Source organism: Salmo trutta, chromosome 13, assembly GCF_901001165.1.
Source record: "Salmo trutta chromosome 13, fSalTru1.1, whole genome shotgun sequence".
NCBI lineage: Eukaryota > Metazoa > Chordata > Actinopteri > Salmoniformes > Salmonidae > Salmo > Salmo trutta.
Window position 1 is genome coordinate 77,514,530 of NC_042969.1, and position 20,271 is coordinate 77,534,800.

The 20,271-nt window shown below is 40.6% G+C and overlaps 2 protein-coding genes and 1 long non-coding RNA gene across 3 annotated transcripts in view; 1 reads left to right on the forward strand and 2 right to left on the reverse strand.

The window, feature by feature from the left end:
- Positions 1-17,180, reverse strand: part of LOC115206847 (von Willebrand factor A domain-containing protein 5A-like) — a 30,690-nt gene extending 13,510 nt beyond the window's left edge. Inside the window, exons 1-8 of the mRNA XM_029774025.1 lie at positions 17,138-17,180; positions 16,812-17,014; positions 16,263-16,485; positions 15,800-15,975; positions 12,800-12,914; positions 12,434-12,609; positions 12,155-12,243; positions 1,830-1,974 (exon numbers count right to left, since the gene is read on the reverse strand). Coding sequence (XP_029629885.1) covers positions 1,830-1,974; positions 12,155-12,243; positions 12,434-12,609; positions 12,800-12,914; positions 15,800-15,975; positions 16,263-16,485; positions 16,812-17,014; positions 17,138-17,180 — 1,170 coding nt within the window. The remainder of the gene's footprint in view (positions 1-1,829; positions 1,975-12,154; positions 12,244-12,433; positions 12,610-12,799; positions 12,915-15,799; positions 15,976-16,262; positions 16,486-16,811; positions 17,015-17,137) is intronic.
- Positions 1-20,271, reverse strand: part of LOC115206556 (von Willebrand factor A domain-containing protein 5A) — a 90,544-nt gene that overhangs the window by 68,830 nt on the left and 1,443 nt on the right. The window lies entirely within an intron of this gene.
- On the forward strand, positions 18,170-18,722 carry LOC115206559 (uncharacterized). Its single transcript, XR_003880817.1, has 2 exons — positions 18,170-18,403; positions 18,533-18,722. It is a non-coding gene; the product is annotated as an uncharacterized LOC115206559 (long non-coding RNA).

The following is a 20,271-nucleotide window of genomic DNA, read 5'->3' on the forward strand; positions in this document are numbered from 1 at the left end:
CTATAAGAAATTCGAACTTGCGTAAGCCCCGCAGCTATATTCAAGTATAGTATATACCTACCATCAGTTTTATAACTGGAAATGTGTAAAACTAACATGGAAATAGGACTCAGACTCATCCTCTGGCTTCAAAACAGAAGTCCAAACTCTCATGGTATTGTAGCTTAATATTTGTATGTTAAGAAACAAAAGTCAAGATAATCCATTCACCTGACAGGTGTGGCATACCAAGAAGCTGATTAAACAGCATGATCATTACACAAGTGCTGGGGACAACAAAAGGCCACATTAAAATGTGCAGTTTTGTCAAACACCACAATTCCATAGATGTCTATGAGGGAGCGCGCAATCGGCGTGCTGACTGCAGGAATGTCCACCAGAGCTGTTGCCAGAGAATTGAATATCTCTACCATAAGCCGCCTCCAATGTTGTTTTAGAGAATTTGGCAGTACTTCCAACCGGCCTCACAAGCGCAGACCACGTGTAACCACGCCAGCCCAGGACCTACACATCCGCCTTCTTCACCGTCAGGATCATCTGAGACCAGCCACTAGGACAGCTGATGAAACTGAGGGGTATTTCTGTCTGTATTAATGCCCTTTTGTGGGGAGAAACTCAATCTGATTGGCTGGGCCTGGATACCCAGTGGGTGGGCTTGGCTCCAAAATGGGCAGTCCTATGGCTGCGCCCCTGCCCAGTCACGTGAAACCTAAGACTAGGGCCTTATCAATGTATTTCAATTGACTGATTTCCTTTAGTGAACTGTCAGTGTTGGAAAAGGTACCCAATTGTCATACCTGAGTAAAAGTATTCGGTTTTAAATATACTTAAGTATGAAAAGTCAATGTAATTGCTAAAATATACTTAAGTATCAAAAGTAGAAGTAATTTAAAAGTATTTATTAAGCAAAGCACCATTTTCTTGTTTTTAAAATGTATGGATAGCCAGGGGAACACTCCAACATTATTTACAAAAGATGCATGTGTGTTGATAAGAGCGTGAATTTCACAATTTTCCTGTCCTGCTTAGCATTCAACATGTAATGAGTACTTTGGGTTGTCAGGGAGCATGTATGGAGTAGAAATTACAATATGTGTTAGGAATATATTGAAGTAAAAGTAGTCAAAAATATAAAAAGTAAAGTAAAGTTACCCCAAAAAACTAATTAAGTAGTACTTGAAAGTATTTTTACTTAAGTACTTCACACCACTGTGAACTGTAAACCTTTGAAATTGTTATATATTGCATTTATATTTTTGTTCAGTATATATTATTTTCATTGTAGCTGGACAGATGATGAAAAAGATCATCCCTAATATCAGTGTATAACCCACAGTAAAGATCATCCCTACTGTCACTGTATAACCCAGAGTAAAGATCATCCCAACTGTCACAGTATAACCCACAGTAAAGATCATCCCTACTGTCACTGTATAACCCACAGTAAAGATCATCCCTAATGTCACTGTATAACCCACAGTAAAGATCATCCCTACTGTCACTGTATAACCCACAGTAAAGATCATCCCTACTGTCACTGTATAACCCACAGTAAAGATCATCCCTACTGTCACTGTATAACCCACAGTAAAGATCATCCCTACTGTCACTGTATAACCCACAGTAAAGATCATCCCTACTGTCACTGTATAACCCACAGTAAAGATCATCCCTACTGTCACTGTATAACCCACAGTAAAGATCATCCCTACTGTCACTGTATAACCCACAGTAAAGTAATGTATGAGCTTCTCAATGGAACCATCGTTACAGAAAGTGCAGACACATGTATCTATGGGGTGTTTGTTTATGTAAGGTGTGTAAGTTACCTGTCTGGGCTGGTCAGGGAGGCAGGGCTGGCTGTAGATATGTTTTAAAGTCTGGAGGATCTCTGTACCTCCCAGGTCAGCCATCATTGCCTTCACCTTCTGCAGAGCCTCATCCATAGTCTTTTGGCTGTACTCCACACTCGTACTGATGTCCAGATAGGCACACACACAGAAGGTCAAAGGGTCATCACCACAACATATCATGAAATTTTGTCAGCCAAGTAATTGTCACCAAATAACTGCCGGTCTCATGGTAATTGACCACTATTCGTATAAGCATGTGTAGCATCTCCTGGCTTCCAAGCATAGCCTAAACAAGCCACTGATGCAGACCTTTGGAACATCTACATTTTAAAAAGTATAATAAATCAATTTAATATAGTCTACACCATCAGCTGCTTGGCGATGGTCTTGTAGCCCATTCCAGCCTTGTGTAGGTCTACAATCTTGTCCCTGACATCCTTGGAGAGCTCTTTGGTCTTGGCCATGGTGGAGAGTTTGGAATCTGATTGATTGATTGCTTCTGTGGACAGGTGTCTTTTATACAGGTAACAAGCTGAGATTAGGAGCACTCCCTTTAAGAGTGTGCTCCTAGTCTCAGCTCGTTACCTGTATAAAAAGACACCTGGGAGCCAGAAATCTTTCTGATTGAGAGGGGGTCAAATACTTATTTCCCTCATTAACATGCAAATCATTTTATAACATGCGTTTTTCTGGATTGTTTTGTTGTTATTCTGTCTCTCACTGTTCAAATAAACCTACCATTAAAATTATAGACTGATCATTTCCTTGTCAGTGGGAAAACGTACAAAATCAGCAGGGGATCAAATACTTTTTTCCCCTCACTGTATATCCATTACTTATTTTTGACAGGTCTAAAGAAACACAATATGAAGAAAATGTAGTCTATTTCAGAAGAACAGAATTGCACTCTGAGGCTATGCCATATGGCTGTGGGTTACACTAGTTCATTTAGCAGACAAGGTGCTTGAAATTCCGTGGCATTACGTTTTATTATTTTATAGTATGAAGAATACAATTGAACATATCTTAATAAAATAGAAAGGATATTTTCTCCAAACGATTTCAAAAGAAGTGCGCACATGTGGCTATTCTGTGTTGAGCGGTTAACAAAGAAACTGGTCCTCCTATATGCTTAATTTCGAGATATTTATGCAACTTTAGTTGTGATACAAACATTGGGCTATATGTTTTGAGGTTTAATACATTCTAAGGCTGCATAAAGGGACTCTAATGATGATTTGAAAAAAAGTCGCAAGCTGCACACACTTCATTAGTCTCTCATTCACAATTTGACAAACACTTGATAATATTCTCACCAGGCTTCGAATTTCCCTCCGGCATCCCCTTTATGTGCCGTAATGACCCCTAAAAAAATCCATGCCTTTTGCGGCCAAAGTCGCCATTGTGCTGAATATAATAAGCTAATTATAATTCCCTTCTCCCGGCTGCGGTGCTCAGAAGCAACTCACTCACATGGCTCTCTCAGATGTAGCCAATGCCCATCACATGATCGGTTCCTTCTCACAGGCATTTCAGATAAGAAGTAGGCTACAAGTGAATGAAGACAGACAACTGCATGCGTCCCTCTTATCGAATTCCGAAGTGCATATTGAAGATGTTAGAACTGTCCACATTTACTTTTCGTCAGCCAACAAGTTGAGTAGGCCTAACGAACAGCAAACACTAGCCTATGTCAATCTACTATCTCCAATAGTACAAATGTTTACCTATTATAAATTGGTCAACTTGTCCTTCTGTGCAATAAATAAATATTCCAAACATACTGGGACAGTTGTGGGATGCGATAGATCCCAAATTAATACAACCACTCGCACCAAAAAAAAATGTTTAAAAGCCATGAGGCGGATCGTTTAGCTTAAACGTTAATAAATTAGACAATTTTTTGCCATTCTAAGCGCAGCAATGCGCACACAGCAATAGGCTATAAGCGCGAATGTTCCAAAATGCAATCAACTGGCGGGAAAACGCTGTTCTCAAAACTGACGCAAATATGCATGTAATGCTTTATTATAAAGGTGCATTTTTACGGTGAAATGTATCTTCCCCAAACTTGAAACTCACGTGCAGCTTATGTACGCCAGTTAGGCTCTAAACCAGTTATAAAGCAGATTAATGCACTTCATTTTAAGAAGTTATTTGGCCACTTTAGTTGTGACACAAACTAGAGGTCGACAGATTAATCGGAATGGCCGATTAATTAGGGCCGATTTCAAGTTTTCATAACAAATTGGTAATCGGCATTTTTGGACACCGATTATGGACGATTACATTACACTCCACGAGGAGACTGTGTGGCAGGCTGACTATCTGTGACGTGAGTGCAGCAAGGAGCCAAGGTAAGTTGCTAGCTAGCATTAAACTTATAAAAAAACAATCTTAACATAATCACTAGTTAACTACACATGGTTGATGATATTACTAGTTCATCTAGCGTGTCCTGCGTTGCATATAATCGATGCGGTGCCTGTTAATTTATCATTGAATCACAGCCTACTTCACCAAACGGGTGATGATTTAACAAGCGCATTCGCGAAAAAAAACACTGTCGTTGCACCAATGTGTACCTAACCATAAACATCAATGCCTTTCTTAAAATCAATACACAAGTATATATTTTAAACCTGCATTTAGTTAATATTGCCTGCTAACGAATTTCTATTAACTAGGGAAATTGTGTCACTTCTCTTGCGTTCTGTACAAGCAGAGTCAGGGTATATGCAACAGTGTGTGTCGCCTGGCTCGTTGCAAACTGTGTGAAGACCATTTCTTCCTAACAAAGACCGTAATTAATTTGCCAGAATTGTACATAATTATGACTTAACATTGAAGGTTGTGCAATGTAACAGCAATATTTAGACTTAAGGATGCTACCCATTAGATAAAATACGGAACGGTTCCGTATTTGACTGAAAGAATAAACGTTTTGTTTTCTAAATGATAATATGATCAAATCCGGAAACTAATGACCTAAGGCTCGTATTTCTGTGCGTTATTATATTATAATTAAGTCTATGATTTGATAGAGCAGTCTGAGCGGTGGTAGGCAGCTGCAGGCTCGTAAGCATTCATTCAAACAGCACTTTCCTGCATTTGCCAGCAGCTCTTCGCTGTGCTTCAAGCATTGCGCTGTTTATGACTTCAAGCCTATCAACTATTACTAAAGTGCCTATTAGAACATCCAATAGTCAAAGGTATATGAAATACAAATGGTATAGAGAAAAATAGTCCTATAATAACTACAACCTAAAACTTCTTACCTGGGAATATTGAAGACTCATGTTAAAAGGAACCACCAGCTTTCATATGTTCTGAGCAAGGAACTTAAACGTTAGCTTTTTTACCTGGCACATATTGCACATTTACTTTCTTCTCCAACACTTTGTTTTTGCATTATTTAAACCAAATTGAATATGTTTCATTATTTATTTGAGACGAAACTGATTTACAAATATAAAAAAATATATAAAAGAAATATATATATATATATAAATATTTTAATTAATTGGTATCGGCTTTTTTTGGTCCTCCAATAATCGGTATCGGTGTTGAAAAATCAGAATCGGTCGACCTCTAATACAAACCTCATCAAAACATATAGGACTATGGGCTAGGATACATGAGGTGTGCGACTATGATTTGAAAGTTGCAACAAAAAAAAGAACGCGAGGTTTCTGGCCTTGATGCACAAGCTGGGCATTAGTGTTAGTACACAGCGGCGACGAGTCATTTAGGGCAGGGTTTTGAGCCCCACCTGTTTAGCTTAAAGAGTAAGGCAGCTCCAAAATACAGGTGCTTCAGCCTAGCTCAGTGCTTTCTGTGGTGGTGGGGCAGCAAGCGGAAAATACGGAGTATAGGGGTTGGTAATGTTCTCTAGTTGTTCTGGGATTGGCTCCGTGTTCACTCATGGGGACACTACGTCACCACAACGGGTGACGTAGTGTCTACGGGTACAGCTCGAAAATTCAAGCCCCTTGGGTGCTGCCATAGACTTACATTAGGTCATTGGCCACAGACAAAATTATGTCAAATTACATAGCTCTGAATGGACTTTGATACTTAAAATCTTAGCTAGACAAGCAGTCATTGATCATTATGAATCAAGACGGCAATCTACTGGCAAATCCTTTTCAATCCTTGTGTCATGACTTGCCCTCCTGGATGGAGATCAAAGGTGCCGACTAACCAAAGGTTTCAAGACAAGACCCCCCCTTCTGGGGGAGTTGGTCAGTTTTATGATGGTTGTAAATACCTTGCAGGAACTCTCTCTTCCACTATGAAGAAATGGAAATTAAAAATCCCTTTGATTTTGCAGTACAGTAACATCCAAAGTGTGGTCATTGAAACAATATTTCTAATGTAAATAATGTTTGAAATGGTCGGTGGGACTTAAACAATAATCATATCAAATCAGTTATGTGATATCGTTAAGGACGGTATAACTAAAAGATGTATCTCTGAAAATGTACACATTCAAGGGTACAGGTTTACATCTAAATGTTGTAAAACGTATATGATTAAATATGAAACTATTTGTGAGAAGATGAAATGTGATTTTAGCCTTCTAAATGAGAACAGTTTTTCATAGAGACTTTTGCCAAGTCAGTAACCACGCCCACGTGAGCACAAACATTATGCCAAAAGGAGGGAACACCCCTTTTTCCCCTAAAGAATTACTAGACCAGCGTGATCGACAGCAAGAGCTGAACGGTATGAGATGGTTAGAAACTCTGAAACATTTAACCTCTCTAGGGTAGGGGGCAATATTGGTGAGGCTTGGATGAAGGAGGTGCCCAATGTAAACTGCCTGTTACTCAGGCCCAGAAGCTAGGATATGCATATAATTGGTAGTATTGGATAGAAAACGCTAAAGTTTCCAAAACTGTTAAAATAATGTCTGTGAGTATTACAGAACTGATATGGCAGGCAAAAATCGGAGAAAAATCCATCCAGGAAGTGGAATTATTTTCATGTGGCTGTTTTTCAACTCAATGCCTATAGAGAATCCAATGGGTGAGGAACCAGATTGCAGTTCCTATGGCTTCCACTAGATGTCAACAGTCTTTTGACTGTGAGCGCGCCGTTTGTTCTTTTCCCTTTCTATTGAAAAGGTATTGTCCGGTTGAAATATTATTGATTATAAAGACAAACAACCTGAGGATTAATTATAAACATTGTTTGACATGTTTCGACGAACTTTACTAGTACTATTTGGATGTATTCGTCTGCCTGTTGTGACCGCCCTGGAGCTAGTGGATTACTGAACAAAACGCGCCAACAAAACTGAGTTTTTGGGACATAGAGGGACTTTATCGAACAAAACAAACATTTATTGTGTAACTGGGAGCCTTGTGAGTGCAACCATATGAAGATCATCAAAGGTAAGTGATTAATTTTATCGCCATTTCTGACTTTTCTTACTCCTCTACTTGGCTTAAATGTTTGTATGCTTTTTTATGCGGGGCGCTGTCCTCAGATAATCTGTCACGGTTGTCGTCGGTGAATGAGGACCAAAATGCAGCAGGTACGTGTATGCTCATCTTAAATGATTATTTATTTAAAAAAAAACAACTGAATACAAAATAACAAAACCACTAGAACTAACAAACGACCGAACAACAAACAGTCTGGCAAAGCCTAGGGCTGAACACAGAACAATCACCCACAACATCAAACACAAACACACCCTCATATATGGGACTCTCAATCAAAGGCAGATAGACAACACCTGCCTTCAACTGAGAGTCCCAACCCCAATTAACCAGACATAGAAACAGACATACTAGACTAGACATAGAATACCAGAACACCCAACTGTACCCAAAAACCCCGGAATACTCAAACCAAATGCCCTTTAACAAAAACACACCACCCCGAACCACATAAAACAAATACCCTCTGTCACGTCCTGACCAAACTACAATACTAATTAACCCTATACTGGCCAGGACGTGACATAATCGCATGGTATGCCTTCGCCGTAAAGCCTTTTTGAAATCTGACACAGCGGCTGGATTAACAAGAAGTTAATATTTAAGCCGATGTATAACACTTGTATATTTTATGAATGTTTATTATGTGTATTTCTGTATTTTGAATTTGGCGCTCTGCAATTTCACAGGATGTTGGCCAAAGAGGTTAACAGAGAAGAACAAAATCTCTAGAGACCAGTACATTGTCAGGTTGCTAGTGGCGTGTAAAATGGTTCTAACTGTACCCTGAATAATCAAACATTGAGACCAGTATACGGACGGTGTTGAGCCGGACGTCAGAAATGGTTAGACTCTACCAGACCAGAAAATGGTAAGACTCACTTTGAGTTAAGAAGATAAAGACTACATCGGCACATTCAGTCTGCAGCTGTTTAAGTACTTTAGTCTAGTAAACTCGACCGAGGACCACTACGTGTGTACCTTTTGAAGGATCCAGTCTCACAAGGATGAGAAGGGAAGAACATTTCCCTCCCACCACCGTGTGGTACTCTGATATATCCATTTTAACAGACACTTCCAGAACAAAGAAGAAGACTGCTACTGCGGACATGGTGACCTCTGGTGGACAACAAGAGACTTACACATCCAGAGACTTTCTGATGAACTACTCTCCACAGACAGATCGGGCAATTTCAAACAGAGAGAGACGACAAAGACATACAAGCGTAAATATGTACATTGCATTTCTAAATCCGAATGAGCGGTTGTTAGGGTGCTAAATATCCATATTTACGATGAGCGTAATATTCAACTGCATGTACGATAGTTGAATTCCTTTCTCTCCTTCTGCCGCTCTTTCTTTCCACACCCCTTTTCATTGTGTAACAAGCCGTCATATCGGTTAGTCCACGAGGGACTTTGTATTACATTTAGTTGGTAATCAATGTATAATCTTTCCTGTGTGTTTGTTAATTCTGTGTTATTTAGTTAGTAAATAAATAATTAAGCCAATTTCTGTATTGCTGAGTCATCATGTAGACTAGTGTTCGTGCAGATTTAACGGATTATGGAATGTTCAGAATGAGACTGATATGAGGAAATGCTATGATATCGAGATTCTGATTTTCTTGAGTTAATTTGGGAAACGGCAACTCGTTAAACAAACTTTTCCTGTGGTGCCCCAGGTTACTAATGAGGTAATTGTTACATGATTCATTTAAATCACGTAATAATTACAGTTAATTATTCAATAACTAGCATGTCATCATATTACTGATAGCAACATCACGACACTTGTCATCTGAGAAATTATAGATTAAACATATCGGTGCACATCGGACAAACATTACACAACAAGTTGGAAATCGCAAATTCAACAATGAGGGCTGAGGCGCGACTGCAGCCTCAGGTTCGACCCCAGGCTGTGTCACAGCCGGCCGTGACCAGGAGACCCATGGGACGGGTCGAACAATTGGCCCAGTATCGTCCGGATTAGGGGAAGGTTTGGCCAGCCGGGTTTTCCTTGCCTCATTGTGCTCTAGCAACTCCTTGTGCCGGTCGCCTGCAAGCTGACTGCGGTCGTCAGTTCAACAGTGTTTCCTCTGACACATTGGTGCAGCTGGCTTCCGGGTTAAGCGAGCAGTGTGTCAAGAATCAGTGAGGCTCTCGACCTTCGCCGAGTCCATAGGGGAGTTGCAGCAATGAGACAAGATCGTAACTTCTGGCCCATGGCATTGCGTGTGAATGTTTATCCTTAAATTAAATATCCCCTTTTCTCCCCAATTTTGCGATATCCAATTGGTAACATTTTTATACATTGGCCATGCGGTCAATCCAGCATGACTTCTGCCATGTTCAAGACAACTGGGAACTCTGGGGGAAAAACTATCTCCGACTGGGAAAATAACTGAACGGTTATTCCAAGTCAGGAACTCTGCCTCTTTCTAGAGCCCACATGTCACGTCGTGACCATAGTAAGTTGTTATTTTCTATAGTAGAGTGGTCAGGGCGTGACGGGGGTGTTTTGGGTGGTTGTTCTATGTTTTCTATTTCTGTTTAAGTTCTAGTTTTTCTATTTGTACGTTGGGATTGTTTGGGTTGATCTCTAATTGGAGGCAGCTGACCCTCGTTGCCTCTGATTAGAGATCATATTTAAATAGGGGTTTTTCTCTTCTGGTTTTGTGGGTTATTATCTTTTGAGTAGTGTTTTCCTCTCTGCGTCACAGATTGTTGTTGTTTCAAGTATTTAGTTTCACGGAATAAATAAATATGTGGAACTACGAACACGCTGCATTTTGGTCCGACTATTCAGACAGCCGTGACACCACAAGAAGGACCACCGCGCCACATTCCTGTTCAAGTGAGCACAGCACAGTAAGGTGAGTCCAAAAGGTGAGTCCAAAATGTCTTGTATGCTGCTACATAAATTATGTAATATGCCAGGGACATATGTATACTGTAGCCAAGAAAGGAATACTAAGTGTATGTTGAGTAGTAAGCAGTTAGTAGCCCATGTGCCTCACCCTAATAATTTGGCCCCTGTCCTCCCCTCATGAAGCCTATAGCCTGTTTTCAAGAAATGTAGTCATTGAATATTGTAAGAGCTTTCATTGTCTGCTTATAAGCCCCCTTTATTTAACCTGCGGTTCTGACTTGGTGTACAGGGAGAATACTGTAAGAACTGCCCATGTTCTGAATTCTGTTGCCAAAAGCGCTGAACAAATAGTTAAATTGACTACGTCCGACCTAGCTTGGATTGCCTCTTATCCGCTCGTCATTCCCTTATGCCATAGTTTGTGCATCTCAATTATTAGTATAAACCACATTTGTTTAAGCAAGTCAGCCATATCAGTTATGTTTTTTTAAAAGGCAGTAATGAGGCTGAATTAACTGTTTCGCTGCCAGACAAGGCTCCGCTGATAGCCAGGTGTAGCGGTGGTAAGGATTCACTCCATGGTGCTGAAAAGAAAGCTCTGCTGTTGGGACAGCTTTATGTAGGCCCTAAAAGCTTGTGGGCACCATTTGTCACTGTTATAGTTCAATGAATGTGTTGTGGCTTTGCTGGCATGAATCAACATTTTCTGTTGTTGTTGTTTGCCCCATCAAGATTTACATGCTAAAATCACCACTGATAATACATCAATCTACTTGCACATCATCATCTGCACATCTATCACTCCAGTGTTAATGCTAAATTGTAATTACTTCGCCACTATGGCCTATTTATTGCCTTACCTCCTTACTTCATTTGCACACACTGTATACAGATTTTTATATTGTGTTAATGACTGTACGTTTGTTTATCCCATTTGTAACTCTGCGTTGTAATTTTTGTCGCACTGCTTTGCTTTATCTTGGCCAGGTCGCAGTTGTAAATGAGAACTTGTTCTCAACTGGCCTACCTGGTTAAATAAAGGTGAAATGAAAAAATAAATAAATCACAAGTGATAGCCTAATGTTGTCACCCATTAGACTGTTCTTAATTGAATGTTGTCTTTACATTTAATAAATGAGTGATATTTATTTTGACTTAGAATGGACCATTATCATGCACCTGTCTCAGAACAGGGACATGAGAAAATAGCACTTCAATAGCAAATGGAGGACTATGCACATAAATAGCGAATGGAAGACACTTTTGCCATGGTTCATTTTCATGACAGCCAGGTAGGCTATACTCCTGTTGCAAAGCAATGTGCTTAATATTAGGAAAATTGATGAATAAATATAGTAGGCCTAGCTTATAGAGGCCATCAAAACTCTGTTTTCTCATGCAATTGCATAGCCTACAGAAATGTTGAACAACATGAGCTCACGGGCTCTCATGAAGTGTTTGATGACATTTGCATTGATGTCAGAGTGATTAGAGGGACAATAGAGTGCTGAGTCCCAGGCAGTTAGCAGGTTTTGTAGGTACTAATGACCATCAGAGCTTGGAGAAGCCTCACTACCGTGACTAAACGGTCACGTAGAATTTGACTGCCTTCATGAATCGTGACAGGTGGTGTGGCGGTAATACAGTCACCGTGAGGGCTCTACCCCCTACCTGCTGCAAATGATTAGATCATCATTCTGCCCCTGAACAAGGAAGTTAACCCACTGTTCCTAGGCAGTTATTGAAAATAATATTTTTTTCTTAACTGACTTGCCTAGTTAAATAAAGGTAAAATAAAATATATAATCAGTGACAGTGTTTGACAGTTAATGTTTACCTTTGGATTGTGACTATCAGGTACAACATACATGATAAAACCCTAGAATGCCAGAGCTAAATGTGTTTGTAAAAAACGGAAGTCCTCAGACACTGACTTGAACTGATTGAGACAGGGGTTGAAAGTAGAGAACACTCACGGAAAGAAGGACTCATATCTGGACCCAAAACCGATGATGTTGAAGTAGCAGCCCATTGGCAGGCTTTTCAGCAAGAGCAGCAGAGTATCCTGCAAGACAGAAATTCAACAAGTGCCTTTACGCTTCAATAAACCATATAAGACAATCATAAAGACCAGAAGACTACAGCGTAACCACTGTGTACTGGATTTCACTCTAAACCATCTCTTGGTGAATCCTGTGCAGATTGAGATGTTCATTTACTAGTGCAGGGTTGTGTGTGTGTGTGTCTATATATACCCTGGCACTGCCAATGCGGTCCTGAGCCCCAGACCCATTGTGCATGGAGCATGACATGCTGCCAGAGCGATCCACAACAAAAAGGAATTCCCCGAGTGAGGTCATCGATGACATCACATCCTTGGGGAACTTTGGGTACAGGCTCAGCATGACCACTGGGTCGCCCATCAGAGAGCCTGGGAGCAATAAAGAGAGACAGAGAGAAACAGAAGTGTCCAACAGCCTTTCTCCTCTTACTCCATCTCTACACTACATCTACTGTCTCACCATGTTCCTCTATGTAAAGATGAATTAAGGTAGTAGACTACTCATTGATGTCATATCCACACATCTACAACAGAGTACACCCCCCCCCCCCCCCCTCACCTGGCTTGGCAGAAGTCTGTGCTGCCTCTACTATAGCAGTAGGCTGATGGGTGTCTTGGTAATACAACAACAACTCAACGTCCCGGTCAAACTGATGACCTGCAGCCAGACTGACCTGCAGTTAGAACAACATTCACATGAAGACAGAGCAGTCAGAGAGGGAATGTAACAACTATGAAGGATTCTGATGGTTCATGGTGCTAGTGGGAGTGCACGCACACAGACATACATACTGTACACCCAGACATTCATACGTACGTACAGTACCAGTCAAAAGTTGACACACCTACTCAAGGGGTTTTTCTTAATTTTTACATTGTAGAATAATAGTGAAGACATCAAAACTATGAAATAACACATATGGAATCATGTATTAACCCCCAAAAAGTGTTAAACAAAGCAAAATATATTATACATTCTTCAAAGTTGCCACCCTTTGCCTTAATGACAGCTTTGCACACTCTTGGCATTCTCTCAACCAGCTTCACCTGGAATGCTTTTCCAACAGTCTTGAAGGAGATCCCACAGATGCCACAGATGCTGATGCACCACTCAATCACTCTCCTTGGTCAAATTGCCCTTACACAGCCTGGAGGTGTGATGGGTCATTGTCCTTTTGATAAACAAATAATAGTTCCACTAAGTGCAAACCAGATGTGATGGCGTATTGCTGCAGAATGCTGTGGTAGACATGCTGGTTAATTGTGCCTTGAACTCTAAATAAATCACCGACAGTGTCACCAGCAAAGCACCCCCACACCATCACACCTCCTCCATGCTTCACAGTGGGAACCACAAATGCAGAGATCATCTGTTCACCTACTCTGCGTCTCAAAGACACGGTGGTTGGAACCAAAAATTTTAAATTTGGACTCATCAGGACAAAGGACAGATTTCCACCGGTCTAATGTCCATTGCTCGTGTTTCTTGGCCCAAGCAAGTCTCTTCTTGTTGGTGTCCTTAGTAGTGGTTTATTTGCAGCAATTTGACCATGAAGGCCTGATTCACACAGTCTCCTCTGAACAGTTGATGTTGAGATGTGTCTGTTACTTGAACTCTGAAGCATTTATTCTGGGTCTGGATCTTCCTTTCCTGTGGCGGTCCTCATGAGAGCCAGTTTCATCATAGCGCTTGATGGTTTTTGCGACTGCACTTGAAGAAACTTTCAAAGTTCTTGAAATGTTCCAGATTGACGGACCTTCATGTCTTAAAGTAATGGACTATTGTTTCTCTTTGCTTTTTTGAGCTGTTCTTGACATAATATGGACTTGGTCTTTTACCAAATATGGATTTCTTCTGTATACCGGCCCTACCTTGTCACAACACAACTGATTGGCTCAAACACAGGAAGGAAATTCCACAAATGAACTTTTAACAACGCACATTTGATAATTGAAATGCATTCCAGGCGACTACCTGATGAAGCTGGTTGAGAGAATGCCAAGAGTGTGCAAAGCTGTCATCAAGGCAAAGGGTGGCTACTTTGAAGAATCTCAAATATATTTTGATTTGTTTCACTTTTTTTTGGTTACTACATGATTCCATGTGTTATTTCATAGTTTTGATGTCTTCATTATTATTCTACAAAGTAGAAAATAGTAAAAAGAAAAACGCTGGAATGAGTAGGTGTTTCCAAAGTAGATTGGGACTGGTACATATCTTACATTACTCCTATCAAATGTATATTCTGTATTTTATACCATCTGCTGCACCTTGCCTATGCCGCTCGGCCATCACTCATCTATATACTTATATGTACAGTTGAAGTCGGAAGTTTACATACACTTAGGTTGGAGTCATTAAAACTCATTTTTCAACCACTCCACAAATTTCTTGTTAACAAACTATAGTTTTGGCAAGTCGGTTAGGACATCTACTTTGTGTATGACTCAAGTAATTTTTCCAAAAATTGTTTACAGACAGATTATTTCACTCAGCAAGGAAGAAGCCACTGCTCCAAAACCGCCATAAAAAAGCCAGACTAAGGTTTGCAACTGCACATGGGGACAAAGATCGTACTTCTTGGAGAAAAGTCCTCTGGTCTGAAGCCAAAGAACACCATCCCAACCGTGAAGCACGGGGGTGGCAGCATCATGTTGTAAGGGTGTGTTGCTGCAGGAGGGACTGGTGCACTTCACAAAATAGATGGCATCATGAGGGAAAATGATGTGGATATTGAAGCAACATCTCAAGACATCAGTCAGGAAGTTAAAGCTTGGTCACAAATGGGTCTTCCAAATGGATAATGACCCCAAGCATACCTCCAAAGTTGTGGCAAAATGGCTTAAGGACAACAAAGTCAAGGAATTGGAGTGGCCATCACAAAGCCCTGACCTCAATCTTATAGAAAATGTGTGGCCAGAACTGAAAAAGCATGTGCGAGCAAGGATGCCTACAAACCTGACTCAGTTACACCAGCTCTGTCAGGAGGAATGGGAAAAAAATGTACCCAACTTATTGTGGGAAGCTGGTGGAAGGCTACCCGAAACGTTTGACCCAAGTTAAACAATTTAAAGGCAATGCTACCAAATACTAATTGAGTGTATGTAAACTTCTGACCCACTGGGAATGTGATGAAAGAAATAAAAGCTGAAATAAATCCCTCTACTATTATTCTGATATTTTACATTCTTAAAATAAAGTGGTGATCCTAACTGGCCTAAGACAGGGAATCTTTACTAGGATTAATTGTCAGGAATTGTGAAAAACTGAGTTTAAATGTATTTTGCTAAGGTGTATGTAAACTTCCGACTTCAACTGTACATATGCTCATTCATGCCTTTTAGATTTGTGTGTATTAGGTAGTTGTTGGGGAATTGTTAATTGTTATATAATTACTGCTGGAACTAGAAGCACAAGCATTTCGCGACACTCGCATTAACAGCTGCTAACCATGTGTATGTGACCAATAAAATTTGATTTGACTGTATATAAAATAAACACACTTAAACATGCATATGCGCACACACACACACACACACACACACACACACACAGTACCGTGGCTTGGGTTTTCTCTGTGTTGAGGTAGTTGAGTGGGTCCAGGGGACAGTTGGACTCTACTCTAGAGATGGGATGAGGGGACGACACTCGGGCACTGAGGGACAGACTGTAGGGCACAGAACCAGTGGGCACCGAGGACACCAGGGCACTGCTACCACTACCAATGCCTGACCCTTAGAGAGAGATGGGGTCAAGGAGGGAGGAGGAGGGAGAGAGACAGAGAGAGAAGAAAGAAGGCAAGAGAGGAAAGAGATGAACAGAAACATGCTAATTTGTGGGTGATTGGACTGGAACTAAAGCCTGCACCACCCCGTGGGCCTCCAAGAGCAGGACTGAAGACCACCACCACCCTCTGGGACCAGCTGCTGGTTCCTAGTCACACTGCTGCCCACAAGGTTTTACACTGCACTATGATGTATTACTGGTTTGTGTCTCTCCATACAGGGGCCCATGTTCTTACCCTGGGGTTGATAGCGGGGGTTGAGCACGGTGGGAAGGCAGAGCCTCAGGCCATCGTCAGCCTGTACAGCCAGCTCTGTCACATAGTCCAGGCTGACAGAGGCCTTCTCCCCTGGAGGCAGACTACCTACACTCAGCTTGAACACATCTGGGCTCTCATCACTCTCCTCCAATAGGAAGGCCTGCTGGCCCAAGCTCAACGAATCATCATACTGCTCCCGCGCCTAAGAGGGGGACAGAGGAACACAAGGACGCATCATCAGCCTGAGACAATAGTGATATGAGAGCGGTCAAAAGGATAATACTGATTCTTGAAGCTCCGCAAGTCATAGACTGCTTGGTTAACCAATTGGGTATAGCTGCCCAGTAAGACTACACCGAGTTGTTCTTAAACCTGTGTAGCAATGATGTAACTACACTAGTAACATTTGTACTAACATGTTATTGATTGTTATAAACATGAAATTAACCTGAATCCAACTATAAATTATACTTTTGTAGATCTGCGTTGTTGCATTTGTCTCGTTGTTGACTTGTCATTTCCCCTCACCTTCTGTTTCTCCTGAACCTCAGCCACCACCTCAGACTGTCCTATCTTGGCACTGAACCTGCAGACAGCAGCCTCTCCTGGCAGAGGGAAAACAAAGATGGCCTCCAGAGGGCTCTCCTCCTGGTTCTCATACTGCAGAGTGGAGCTCACAGTGGCCACATGCCCCTGGACACTCACCTTCACAGCAATACTCTTCAGAGGCACTGAGAGAGGGAGGGATGGATGGAGAGAGGATAAACAAGATACTGATGAGAGCTCATGACTGGGAGAAGGAAAATCCACACATACATGGGAAGTAAACAATCATTTCTGCTTTCAAACCGTACCTGGTTCATTCTTGACAGTTACCAATCCACAGCAGTTCACCATTTTGGTACCTGAATGGGGAAGTCAGGTGTCATATTATTGTCCTCTTACTCTTACTGGGAAATTGGCCCTGTTGGAATATTGATTTGTACTGTATCAATATTGATAAAACCTGGCAATAATACAATATTGGTCTTCTTAGGAGAGGGAACATACAGTGCTGTATTTCCTCATACAAATCAAATCAAATGTATTCTTCACATGCTAAATAAACAACCAGAGTGGTCTCATAGACAAGACGTAACATACTACATGTAAATCCGGGACACTCAAATTAGTATGATAAGTTATGTTTGGTATGGTTGCATAAGATAGGTTACTTTAGGTAAAAATTTAAGTAGTGTTGTTGGTCGGAGTGGATGGGAAGGCGTATAAAATGAACATCAAGCAATCCAAAAGTTGCATGTTTGAATCTCATCACAGACAACTTTAAGATTTTAGCTAATTAGCAACTTTTCAACTACTTACTACTTTTTAGCTACTTTGCGATTGCTTAGTATGTTAGCTAACCCTTCCACATAACCCTAACCCGGGGGTCGGCAACCCGCGGCTCTAGAGCCGTATGCGGCTCTTTAGCGCCGCCCTAGTGGCTCCCTGGAGCTTTTAAAAAAATATGAAAATGGAAAAAGATGGTGTGAATATATTTTTTGTTTTAATATAATTTATTATCCAATGCTGTAAGAATGTGTATAATAAATATTTAATTTCAACATTTCTGTCAACGAAGATTTACGTCATAGCCTGCGACACACGTTTCTTTCAGCTCGGCGTAGTGCAAGACAGGTGGCTGTTGCAAACAAACCGGCGGGTGTGTCATGGGCCATGGATCCCAAAGGGAAAAAGAGAAAGATAGCTGAGGAGAACAGAGGATTCCACAGTTCTTGGACCGAATCATTTGCTTTCATTGCCAATGCGGAAGGATTGCCTGCATGTTTGCTTTGTAATGAGAAGTTGTCAAATAACAAAAAGAGTAACGTGGAAAGACATTTCCATTCTTCCTGACAGTTATAGGAACATGAAGAAATATGCATTTGGAGTATTATCCATCTTTGGATCAACATACCTGTGCGAGCAGATATTCTCAAACATGAACTACATAAAATCCAAATACCGCACCCGCCTCACAGATGAGAGCTTGCAGTCCTGCGTGATTAAAGTTACATCTTACATGCCCGATGTTGAGAAGCTGTCCAGTGATGTCAGAAAACAGAAGTCACATTAAACGGGTAAGAACACAATCCTGTCATAGGCACATATTTAGTAACAAAGTGGCTGTTTTTATAAAGTTATTTCTGATTTTTGTCAGTATATATTTGGAATGACACATAGGGATATTATTGTGTTTTGTTGCTCAGGTCCGAGGATGGCTGCATTGTATTGTGCGTGTCAAAAGAGAAGAGGTGCTGCTGCACATTTGCAGAAAACTAAAGAGAAGAGGTTAATGCACAGAAATCGAACTTAAACTGTATTATTTTAATTTGATATACTTTACCTTTTCAAAAGGCTACTGTTTTATTGCACTTTGTCTGTTGCCCAGATAAGGGGGAAAAGAGAAGAGGATTGTATCGTATTATTGAGGATTGAAAAGGACTGCATTTTATTTCCATGGGGAGGTCTGAAATTACAGGAGGCCTATTATGCACGTTGCACATTTTGTTGTTGTTTTTTCGAATCCTAAAATGACATCAAATCTGATTTCTGTATTGTATTTCTATAATTTCATCAATGCAACGAAACATAATACATTAATATTATAATGGAAGTTAAACTTAAAGCACCATCGTACAGCAGAGTAGTCACGTGGTGCGTTATTCTCTCCAGGATGCGCTGCAGGTAAAATAAACGTTTAATCATGAATGCTCATTATATATTTGTAGCCTACTTATCATTTTGATAGTAGGCTAATATAGCTAATATAGACACTTACAGCATGTGTTGCCTTCATTATAAGGCTTATATAAGGCTTGTAATTTTTTGCGGCTCCATACAGATTTGTTTTTTGTTTTTTTGGTCCAATATGGCTCTTTCAACATTTTGGGTTGCCGACCCCTGCCCTAACCCTAATTTTAACCCCTAGCCTAGCTAGTGTTAGCCACCTAGCCACCCAGCTGACGTTAGCCACAACAAATCAAAATTCTCAACATATCATAGATTTTTAAAATTCGTAACATATTGCGCTAATTACTAATTCGTAACATATTGTACAAATTGCACCTTTAAAATGAGGGCCAGGTTTTCAGGATGGTTAATTTACTGTATAAGTACACTTTAATTATAATTATACAACAGGTGGGTCTAATCCTGAATGTTGATTGGTTAAAACCACATTCCACAAGTTACCAAAAATCTAAATCTATGACATTAACATGCATATTTACTCTGTTCCATCTGAATGCGCAATCCACTGTTTCATCAGCCCAGCCCAGCAATTTATAAAATTGATCTCAACTATAAAAAGCATCTAGACATTATTTCACATTTCTTTTATACTAACATTTAGTTTGAAACAGCGGAGATTTGTATAAACCTTGCTCGCTCTGACATTTTCAACATTATTTCAATATTCAAATTCGGTCTCCAGCTGTCCCATAGTAATACATGTGTTGGGATGAGACAGACAGGCAGGGAGGCAGCATTTCTCAGCCAGTTGAAATCCTGAATCAGCTGGCATTATGTTTATGGATGTGTACAAAGAAATGTCAGCTAGTTTGCAGTCTTTCCAGCTTCAGTTTGAAGTGATTGTGTTAGCTAGCTGTGTTGTTGGCTAGCTCCTCTGAACAACAGTGTCCTGACGAGCGAGCGCATTTTGAATGCCAGGCGAAATCGCTCCTCATTAGCTCATTGTTATAGATGTATCCAAATAAATGTCACTAGAAAACTACTTAAACAAATGCAAATGTGCCTAGTTTGCTGTTATTCTGGCTGCACTTTTTGACGTGACTGTAAGTTTGCAATAGTATGGCTAGCTAGCAAGCAAGAGATAAGAACGTTGCCAGCCAGTATGCAAAGGAACATTTAGAATAAATGACTGGGTCGCGTCCATAGATACAGAACAAAAATGCTTAATGACTGGGTCGCATCTCTACCAACCCAA